Raw genomic sequence first — 11,639 nt, 5'->3', positions numbered from 1 at the left:
TTTTCATTTTCTTTCCTACTTCGCTCACCATTCTAGCTGGTCTTTTCCCCAGTCCACCCTCTTGTAAAACTTGCTTCTTGCTATCACAACTCTCTGCAACACCCATTAGGAGAAGCTGCCTCTGCTTTAACAGTGTTCTCTCTGAAGACATTTCATGCATTATTTTTTGAAGCCCAAACTAAGGGGGATGAAAACGACGGCCTTACTAATGATGCACTAGTGTGAGGACCCTTGTGCTGGGCTTGGTGAGAAGGAAAGGAAAACCCTAGAAGGACCAAATCATTCCCCTTACAAAATTATGTCTACAAACATCATCTTGCTTTAGCGGAGAATAGAAAGCCAAGTGTGGTGGAACACGCCCTGCAAACATGGCACTGCCAGCGCAGTTTACAGCACTGGGTAGGGACTGAGGCTGCGACGGCAGCCCACAGCCGGGCCCAAAGTGGAAACAGCAGCGGTCGGGGTGTGAAGAAGACAGATCTTTGTCCTTCACCCACTGAGAGCCTGTGCTCTTCTGTTTCCCACGGCCTGAAGCGGCAGGGTTGCTGTGATTAGCTATTGCTGCTTTTGGTAGGGCTATTTCTTTAATAAATTTGCCTTTGTCTTTGACATTTTTAAAGTAGAACATATTTTAAAAACCCAGTTAATAAAAAAATAACCTTAGAAGACTGTTGCAGGTAATGTGGTGTAAATTCACTGTTAATGAGAACCATATCAGCCTGCCCGAGGATGGGGTCCCGGAGTGGAGTGGTGCTGTCCTGTCCCTATGCGAGTTTCTTCTTGATAAGGGTGAGCTCTTTCTGAAGGTCATTGAACTTAGGGCGGTTTTCAGGTCTGTAATCCCAACATTTCATCATAATTTTAGAAATATCCTCTGGACAGTTTTGGGGCGCTGACATCCGATATCCTAAAGTACCAAGAAAAGAACAGAGAATTTAAAATGGAGATAAGATTTAAATATTCACACAGTGCATTAGGCAGCTTTTAAATTTTAGTACCTTATGTTACAGGTCGATAGAAATAAAACAGCCACTTCAGGGAACACCAATTGTTTTTTTCTACAGGTGACCCAAGATTCAATATTTTAGAGCCACAGACTTAGCTTCCAGTTTAAAGAATACCCTTTTTGTGTGTTCCTTTGTCACAGAGTTTGATGTAAGATCTATCCACACAAATGCACATTTTAGCTGCTTTCCTATTTGCTTTCAGGTTAGATACTGCAAGCAGAATTTTAAAATATCATCCCTACTATCTGTTTTTTAAGATGATGAGAGGATGAGGATTTATCAACACTAACTCAGCAGTGAAATAAAAATGAATATGGTCATGTTCATTTTTCAGTCTGGGGCTGGGCAGTGTCCAGCAGCGTGTGCGGGGATGTGATGTGTGTGAATGGCAGGAGAAAGCGGGAAGGGCAGGACAGAGGCATGACTCCCGCACGGACTACACGCATGCCCCTCTCGGGGCCAGAGGGAGGGCACTGCATTTAATTCAGAGCATTCTTCTAGGTGAAACTGCAGAGTGTCACCATTAGCTGGTTATCCCCATCTTTGAGAACACCACGGGGTATCTTCAGAAGCACTACAAAATTTTCAAAAACTCCTTGGGGGTGTGTGTGAAGAATAACCACATTTCAAGTTACAATATTATGCGAGGGTGTTTTGGGGTAGAATAAAAGATAACAGGTAGAGGAACACCACCAAACTATTTCCCTGGAAGACAGTAAAGGGCACAGCCCTGCAGAGGTCAGGCCCGGCAGGGAAGGGGGGAAGAAAGCCAGGAGCTCTCTCCTTTTAAAGTGTTGGAATCCTTTAAAATGTGTGTTCATTTTTTGTTGTACAAGACTATCTGTGGCATTCAAAAGCAGATTTATCTAACATCTGCTCTCTGTATACATACCCAGACATTAACATCCCTCCCCACAAGCACAGGCTGGCCATCGGGCCAGGGGCACTGCCGCCCTGGGGGAGCTGGGGCCCTGCCCCTGTCTTTGGCTCACCTCGTTCCACTTGCTCTCTTGCTTGTTGATTGGTCATCCCGGGGTATGGACACACCCCGAGGCTGAAGGTCTCCCAGAGGAGGATGCCGAAACTCCACACGTCGCTCTCAGAACTGTATCTCCCTGGAAAGGGAACAGCCACCATGAGCAGGGGAGGCACAGAGGACAAGTTGGTGACCTCTGTGGTTACGTCTGTCTCTGCCTGCATCAGTCACATATTAATATACACAGCCACGTGACAAATAACAACATTTTGGTCAGTGAGGTAGCACATATACAACAGCAGTCTCATAAGATTATAACAGAATGGCAACAGTCCTACGCCTAGTGACAGCACAGCCATCTGACACCACAGTGCAGCGCTGCCCCTTCTCTGTGCAGAGACACTCGGATCTGCGCATACCTACCTGACGCGCTGTACGGGTTTGCAGCCTGGGAGCAAACAGGCCACGTTGCCCAGCCTGGGTATGTCGTGGGCTACACCAGCCAGGTGTGTGTATGTGCACTCCACCACAGTCACACAATGAGGCTAAGAACACTCTCAGAATGCTGTTAAGTGGTGGGTGATTGTATTAAAACTTGCCAAACCAACTCAAGCTACCCTGTTTCCCCGAAAATAAGACCTACTTACAAGAAAGATAAGACATCCCCTGAAAATAAGACCTGGCGCCATCTTTGGGAGCACACCTTAAAATAAGACACTGTCCTATTTTCGGGGAAACAGGGTAGTCTTCCTGTTCTCTACTGGGTTTACATTACTGGGATCGTGACATCACCGATTAAGTGAATAGGCTGCAAGCTGCTAGTTTCATCAAACGAGCTTCCAAATCCCTCCTCCTAACTCTCCCATGCCCAAGAACAAATATTCAGCCAGCATACAAGCTTACTTTTCCTGCAGTATCTGAGGGAGATGGATGGTTTATATAAAAACAGATATAAATTTGTACACATCAATGCCTAGGAGATTAAGTTGGTTCCTGCAATTTTGTCCTCTGCCTGCATCATCTTCTTTCCTCTAAAATTACAAACAAACTTAAAGCAATAAGGAAAGTTCCTTAACTTCAATTTTTTACTCATTACTGTTTACATATATTCTTACATGCTTAAAGTTCTCATTTTCTCCACAGATAGTTTTCATTTATGGAAAATATATTTTTCTATGTGTTTTGAATAGAGTGGAAATTAACATGCTGGCTGATAGAAACAACTTCTTTTAATTACATGGTGCCTTGTTTTGTCAAAGTATCTTGGTGCACCTGTGAGTGAGCTGGATGAGCTAAGCTCTTAGAATTTTTCAAGAGAAGCACAGAGATAAAAACCAATGTAAGATGTCTTCTGGTGATAGACGTAAAATCAAGGAGGGAAAGGAAAAGTCCTCTCTAATCTCCAGTCTCTCCAAGACTAAGACTTTCTAAGACATTTCTAACATATTTATATTTACTTTTACATATAGGGCATGCATTATCATAACTAAACCCCATTTGCAGTGGTGCTTAATTTTAATTAATTTTTTCTTTTTTTTAAAAGACAGAGTCTCACACAGTTGCCTAGGCTAGAGTGCCATGGCTTCAGCCTAGTTCACAGCAACCTTCAACACCTGGGCTCCTGCCTCAGCCTCCCAAGTAGCTGGGGCGACAGGTGCCTGCCACCACGCCTCGCTAATTTTTCTACTTTTTGTAGAGGTGGGGTCTCACTCTTACTCAGGCTGGTCTGAACTGAGCTTAAGTGATCCTCCTGATTCAGCCTCCCAGAGTGTTAGGATTATAGAGTGAGTCAACCACCACGTCTGGCTATGGTATTAAAGATTCCTTAAATGATTTCAATTCTCTCCCTATGGTGACTTCCTTCCTTAACTCCAGGATTTATAAGTGCCCCTCCTTAAAAATCTGATGTTGCTTTAAAATAGGATGGCATTTTCTCTTTCTTAAAAAGAGAAAAAGAACTCTTCTTTCATAAAATGAAGATGAGTTTGCCTCCACGGTGATAACTGCTCTGACGTCAGAGTTTGGCGCGCACGTCCTCCAGCTGTGTGAATTAGCTCCCTTCTTTGCAGGCGGTAATTATGGACATTCACCGTCCTGTTTGGGAAGATTAACTTTCTTGTCTGGATATCAACTCTTTTCATGTTTGGCATCCAATAATTTCATGAAAGTCATTCAATGGCCACAAGTTAAAACTAATTCTTTAAGAAAGTGTAAATGGTCAAATATTTTATAAGGTACATTTGGGTAAAGATCAAGAAATAAACCAAGATCACAACCCAGAGGTGAAAGTCTATAACCCCAAACCTTTGAACCTTTGCTGAATAATTTTAACTGGCCAACAGTCACTTACAATTGCACAGCAGTTTGCTACTTTTCCAGGTCTCATTTGATCCCCACAAAGTCTGCAGGGGAAATGTGCTTCATTCCTGTGTTACAAATTTGGAAAGGTAAGTGCAGAGGAGTGGATGGCTGCGAATGCCACAGTTGGTGGGAAACCTGATCCTGATGGGCAATATATGATTCACTAAAATCCTGCCCCTTCCCATTTCAGAGTACTTAGAGATCCCTCAGCCTTACAACAACAATATCTGAGAGCATCTGCCTCAAGGAAGGGGAATCCCATGGCTAGAGATTGAGGGGAAGGAGTTTACATTTCATTATAGGTCCTTCAGTATTGATTTTTTTTAAAAAAGGATATGCATCATCTTTTCAGAAATTAAATAACAACACTCAAGACAAAAATAGTGAAAATAAGCTTAATTCTATAGCTCTAAGCCAAAGTTTCAGAGAGGTTCCTCAGATTGGAAGTTTCTTCCATCTACAGGACCCCACATTTCCCAGAAGATCTGAGCAGTGTTTTAACTGTTTTGAGGCAAGGGGTGAAGAAACGAATGAGTGGAAAAGAAAACTTCCTTGGACACGAGGCAAAATCTCACCACCAATTACAAAATATTTATATAAAACATGAAAGAAGTTTAACCAGAAATAAGGACTTTCATAAGATATTTATATGTTCTCTTACTTAAAAATGCTTGGATTTAAGACCACTCATCAGTAATTTTAGTCTGTGAGAACTGAAACAACTTCCTAAGGTTGCCATGAGAAAGGCTGTAGATTCTGTTAGGAACTCCCTCATTGGATTGGATACAAACTTTCCTCTTATTTACTGCTATAATTCCTCCCTCCTCTCATCTAAATTGTTCTGTGTTTCATATAATTACTAAAGACTGCTAAAAAATGTCCCTCGCTGCTAACAAAAATCCTTTAGGTCTGTCTGTTAAAAGTATCCAGAATTAGAACTTTGATTTATAAGCACAGTGTTTTAGTTAGCTTGAAATTCAACTAAAATATACTGTGATTGGGAGGCAGAATTTTAGCTGGCATAATTGCTTAATAGTGAGGGAATTTTTAATGGCTGTATAACGAAGAGAATCTGGAAAACTGGGTTAAGAATAACTTCCGGAGGGCTGGACTTTACTGCTAAGACTCTAGGGACTTCCAATTCCAGTTACATTTCCCTTGGCTTAAAAATGTTTTGTTATCTGAAATCTTATGTGTATATCTAAGAGTTATAATCCTATCTTTTAGCCTATGACTGTTCCCCTTAGTAATATAATCCTATGCTAGAGTAATTAACAGTCACCACCCTGAAGAAAAATTATTATGGAGTACAGAAAATCTCTAGATTCTGAGGAATAGTGGAATTGGCTTGCAATCAGAAGAAAGTTCGCAAAAGCCTCTCTTGCTAGCACATGGGAAGATAAACTAAGGGTGGGGATTAGTAGCTGGGAGTATCTATACCAGCCCCAACCAACTTCCACACCAATAACATTCAAATGCTTTATCTGGAAAACATGTGGTACTTTCCCAAAAGGTTAAACATAAAATTACCATATGACTCCTAGTATACAGCCAGAATAATTGAAAACAGGTACCTGTACCCAATGCTAGCACCATACACAATAGCTAACAGAGGCTCCCAGAGGCTCGGGCAAGGGAGGAAAGGGAGAAGGCTGAATGGTTCAGGGTTTACTTTGGAGGGATGAAAATGTTTGGAAATAGACGGAGGTACCAGTTGCACCACATTGTGAATTGTACTAAATGCTACTAATTTGTCACTTTAAAGTCATTGATTTCATGGCATGTGAATTTCACCTCAATTAGAAATGAAAGTTTTATTTTTAGTTTTGGCATTAAGGCCCTTGTAAATACTAAAATGAAAAAGTTTTCATGAAGTAATTTTTCATTTTAAATCAGAAAATCATTTTCTATTTAAATGCCATACCTGTTCACCAATTCATGCTACTTTCCTTAAAGAAAGTGTAATTTCTAATTTCACTTTAAGCATATTGTCTCCCTACTGCCCACCTAAATTCTCGAGCTTTTACCCACCTTGTTATGGCCTGTTTTATCCCAACTACAGACAATGCAAGCTGCACTTATTTCCAATTGCCATGACACACAAAAATTTAAGTAAAAAAATCCCTGCTGTTTTAAATGTTCCCATCTCTTTCTTTCCTTAAGATTTATACCAGTTCCAGGGACTGAGATTTGCAGAAACCATGTCGATTCCAGACTGAGAAACTACAGACTTGACTGGACTGACTTGATATTTTAGGAGCCTAACACTAGAAGAGGCTAGACATTCAAAAAGAAATGGTCCAGAGCTACATACAGCAACTTTTACTTTGCACATAATGTGACAAGTAAAGTAAAAATAGTATTTTTTGGATAAAATGAAAAACTCTCTGATATATACTCATATTTAAAAGTACATCCACCTTTTTAATTTGGCAGTCTTACATACACAAATCTGGTCAGTAACTTCAATGAACTCAGTCGTTGTTGGCATGGATCTTCCAGTCCTTCTGGCTCTGTTCTACCCCTGCAATGTTGCTTGTGAAGGTCTGTGCTGATGCAGTTCATTTTCACAAAAGAAAAACAGAGTCCATTCTTACCATAATTAAGAGCTTCCGGGGCTGTCCACTTAATGGGAATCTGCTTTAAGCCCGAAGATGAATATATTCCGCCATCCTCTTGACGAGACATTCCAAAGTCACTGATTTTCAGAACATTATTTTCACCTACCAGGCAGTTTCTTGCAGCAAGGTCCCTAGGTTACAATAAGACATAGAAAACACCTATTAAAACAAATTGAAAGCCACTTTCACATTTATAACTTCCACACTTTGCATTTTTACATTTGCAATGTGTTTACAATGAGGGTAAGAAGGCTTGTGATGTACCCGTCCTTCCTGTCTTTCCTGGCCTAGGTAAAAATCATCCATAAGACATTTGCATATGGAACAGGTCACATGCTAGTTTTCTAGGCACTACATATATTTCCATTTAAATAGAAAAATATTAATTCTAGGGTTAAAAGAGAACATTGCAGGAGAGAGGCTGGGCAAACCTGGCATTATTTCTCCTTTGACTGGCTTGTTTATGGCAGCATTGCCCAGCAGTACTTTCTGTGACAAAATGCTCTGATTCTGTGCTGTCTGGAGACCTGCAATGTGACTAGTGTGACCAAGAAACCGAATTTTTCATTCTATATACTTTTAAAATTTAAAAGTAATTAGATTTAAATTGCTAATTAGTGAATTAAGTAAAAATAGGTGGCTGGTAGCTACTGAAAGACCATCCTAGAGCTTCCTAAAGGTTGGAAAGGGCTGAGGCGTCAGAGGAGTCAGCACCTCTTAGTCGCCTGCTTCAGGGACAGGTGAGCCTGGTGAGGACCTGCTCCATCTCTGTCCCCAACTCCTCTTGTTCTCTCTCCCGTCCTTTACTGTCTCAGCCATACTGGGTTCTCTTTGTCCCCAAGGGCGAAACAAGTTCCCAAATGAGGTGAGCATGGTCCCACCACAGAGCCGCTGCAGCTGTTCCCTTTGCCTGGCGTGTCCTACACTTTTGTACAGCTAGCCCCTCTTTATTCATTCTTATCCCCAATTCTCTCTCTTCAGAGACATCTTTTCTGATCACCCTTTTCTGCCATGGAAGGCAGCAGCGAAGAAAACGAAGCCTGATTCTAGTAGGGAGGACATTCAATGGTCAAATTCATACACGTTGTCACTCAGTATCTGTGTGAGATTGGTCCCAGAACCCCTCAGCTACCCAAATGCACAGATGCTTAGGACCCTATATAAAATGGCATAGTATTTGTATATAACCTACACACATCCTTCTATATACTTTAAATCATCTCTAGATTACTTATAAAACCTAATGTAATATAAATGATTGTTGTATTGCTCAGGGAACAGTGACAAGGAAAAAAGTTTGTACAGGTTCTGTACATATAACCATCCATTTTTTTTCTCCATCTTTGGTTGGTGGAATCTATGGCTACAGCGGGTTGTATATAAAAAGGATACCACCTCATGATCAAGTAAAGTTTACTCTAGTAATGCAAGGTTGGTTTAACATTCGAAAAGTAATTAATGTTAGTCACTAGATTAACAGAATGTAGGAAGAAAACAGATGACGATTCCAGTTGATATTATTATAAAAGAATTTTCAACACCCATTCATGACAAAACTCTCAACAAGTCAGAGATACTAAGGAATTTCTCAACCTTCCAAAGGGCACAGACAAAAAACTCAATCACCAGCATCACACTTAATGGTGAAAGACTAAATCATTTCCCACCAAGATCAAGGCAAGGATGCTTGCTTTCAATACTTCTACTCAAAAAGATCTCTGTTCTGGAAGTGCTATACTTGGAAATAAGACATAAAAGAAGAAATAAACTTTTTATAGATCTGATTTTTTTTATATATAATGTAAAAGCTCAGAGGACTTCTATAACTGGAACTACAATGAATAAATGAATTTAGCAAGGTTTTAAGAAAAAAGATTAATATACAAGAAAGTATTGTAAGTTAGCAGCAAATAATTGGAAAATAAATTCCATTTATAGTAGTACCAGTAAAACAAATACCTAACATAAATCTAGCACAAGACAACCAAGTACTTTACAATTAAAACTATAAAAGTTGAGAAATAATCAGATACATGTAAATAAATGGAAAGATATTCCTTATCCAGGAAGTAGAAGACTCAATAGCATTAAGATGGCAATTGTTTCCAAAGTAATCTATAGATTTAATGTTTTCCCAACCAAAATTCTAGCAGATGTCTTTGTAGAACCAGACACGCTGATTCTAAAATGTGTATGTAATTTTAAGGAAGGTGTATTAAGCTGAAGGACTTGCCTAACCTGAGTTCAAATCCTACTAGAAAACTACAGTTATCAGTGCAGTCCGGCACTTCCCAACCTTAGCCAGGGGGTCAAGAGCCACTGCCCTTGGGCAGAGTGCATTTTCCTCACTCAGTGCTGCAGTCATTTCTGAGATTTCACTGTTAGCACTTCCCTCATCATGGTCTCTACGTCTCACAGCTACATACATTTCTGCCGTCATGACTATTTTCACCGAGCCTCCAGCTTGGAGATTTGTCCTCTGAAATGAGGACTGCAGTTCTGAGGGGACAAAAATAATTTAGAGATAGGTTCAATTCAGTGTAAATAAAATTTCAGTACTATTGACAGAAAATGCTACTTCCTTTGGGCTCTACTAAGTTCAAGTGAATAGAAATAGTACCATTTTGAGATAATCTATGAATCAGATAAGAGGTCTAAGCACACCCTGCATACTCCATGTTTGCCTAATATTTTAGGAAGTACTAAAGGAGATAGGAAAAAGGGTATGGTCTTGGGGCTAAGAAGCAGACACACACCTTCCACCCCTCTTTCCTCTCCACTCCCTTCCTATGCCTGCTCTGGCCCAGCTCTGAGTCAGACACTCTGGAAGACACAGCAGCGCCCCCTGCCTCTCCACACCATGAACTGCTGGAGAACCACTGATCAGCTTGCATGCTACAGACAGCAAACCCTACAGGAACACAAGGTGGGAAATCCCACAACAGGCTGGCATCATCACATCAGAGATGGCCGTATCTCCCACATGCAGAGGGGTATAACAGCAAAGGCCACTCAGTGTCAGAAGGAGATTCAAAGTCAAACTTCTGAGTGTGTACCAGGGTTGTCTTACAAGCCAACACAACATGAGACAGGCTAAGTGAGGATCAAATGAGGACAGAGAGCAGTTACAGGAACTCCGGGGCTGCCAGCAGGTGGTGGAGATGAATTTTCTTTGCTGTCTGGAAAGGTGACTGAGCGCCTTGTTCTGTGGCGATGTTCACTCTCACAGCAAATGCTACAACACACGAGGGGTGACCACGTCTGAGCCAGTGTTTTCCTTTGCAGGGCTGCTTTTTTTTTTTTTTTTTTTATTAAATCATAGCTGTGTACATTGATATGATCATGGGGCATCATTCACTAGCTTCACAGACCGTTTGCTTTTTTTTTTTGAGGCAATGTCTCACTTTGTCACCTTGGGTACAGTGCCATGGCATCATCATACCTCACAGCAACCTGAAACTCTTGGGCTCAAGAGATACCCTTGCCTCACCTTCCTGAGTAGTTGGGACTACAGGAACCGGCCACAACACCTGGCTAGTTTTTCTATTTTTAATAGAGATGGGGTCTTGGCCTTGCTCAGGCTGGTCTTGAACTCCTGAGCTCAAGAGATCCACCTGCCTCGGCCGGCCTCCCAGAGTGCTGCTTTTACCCCTAGGTGTTTCCTACTTATGAGCTATGATTCTATAAAGTCAGGATTTATCCCTCATAGAAAATGAGTGAGAGAAATATTGACTTTTTATTTATTCAGTAGGTCTGGGTAATACGGAGCCACGGACAACTGAACAACTACTAGCACTTAGGATGAGAAAAGCTCTTTAAGGGCCTAAAGTTTCTTCATTCTGATGAAAGTCAGCAACTCAGGGAGTGGGAAATAAAGGAAGCACACTTCATTTGCTTTACTACGTTCTGGCAAAAGGAGTTGTAATAGATTATTACTGCATAAGATATCTAAATTCAGATACTTGCAAGCATATTTGGGGACATTATAGATGGTAGTTACAAGGACCAACTTTTTAAAATATAAATTATACCTTCTTTTCTAAGGATTTATATATCATTTATACACAAACACATACTCTTTAAAAATTTAGACAACACAAAAGAATGTGACCAAAAGTAAGTTTCCCAATCTCAGGCAAGACCCACGCTTATTAAACGCACCTGTTCCACACCTAGGCATGTACTCACCAACCTGGCTTTAGTTGTAATATTTCTTGTTCTGACATTTACTCAAATATCATTTTATGTCCTTTAGAAAATGTTAATACTTTCCTTCATACAGGCCAACAGTATTGCTTGGCAGATTTATTTACATATATTTATTGAGATCTGTGAGTACATTATCCATTACTTTTTTCCCTTTTATTCTTAGCTGACACATAAATAATTATACATACTTATGGGACAGAGAGTGATATTTTGATACGTATATATAATGTGTAGTGATCAAATCAGGGTAATTAGCATACCTATCACCTCAAACATTTATCATCTGTCTAATAAACATTGAAATACTCTTCCACTTTTTGAAAATATACAGTAAGTTAACCAAATTCACCCCCAAGGGCTGAAGAATGTCAGTCCTCACTCCTCCGACCTGGCTTTTTTATCTATTAACCATCCTCCTCCACCTCTGCCCTTCCCAGCCTCTCGTACCTGCCCTTCCACTCTCTA

At 40.6% G+C, this 11,639-nt stretch overlaps 1 protein-coding gene across 3 annotated transcripts in view; it reads right to left on the bottom strand.

Moving 5' to 3' along the window:
• Positions 1–675: 675 nt before the first annotated feature.
• Positions 676–11,639, bottom strand: part of FER (FER tyrosine kinase) — a 392,818-nt gene continuing 381,854 nt past the window's right edge. For all 3 annotated transcript variants that reach the window (XM_053566752.1, XM_053566753.1, XM_053566755.1), the window contains 3 exons: positions 6,942–7,096; positions 2,000–2,122; positions 676–907 (listed from right to left, as the gene is read on the bottom strand). In XM_053566752.1, coding sequence (XP_053422727.1) covers positions 765–907; positions 2,000–2,122; positions 6,942–7,096 — 421 coding nt within the window. In that variant the 3' untranslated portion in view covers positions 676–764. The remainder of the gene's footprint in view (positions 908–1,999; positions 2,123–6,941; positions 7,097–11,639) is intronic.

The sequence above is a fragment of the Nycticebus coucang genome, chromosome 17 (assembly GCF_027406575.1).
Source record: "Nycticebus coucang isolate mNycCou1 chromosome 17, mNycCou1.pri, whole genome shotgun sequence".
In the NCBI taxonomy this organism is placed as follows: domain Eukaryota; kingdom Metazoa; phylum Chordata; class Mammalia; order Primates; family Lorisidae; genus Nycticebus; species Nycticebus coucang.
The sequence above is the reverse complement of the archived record's forward strand: the minus strand, read 5'-3'. Positions and strand labels throughout refer to the sequence as shown.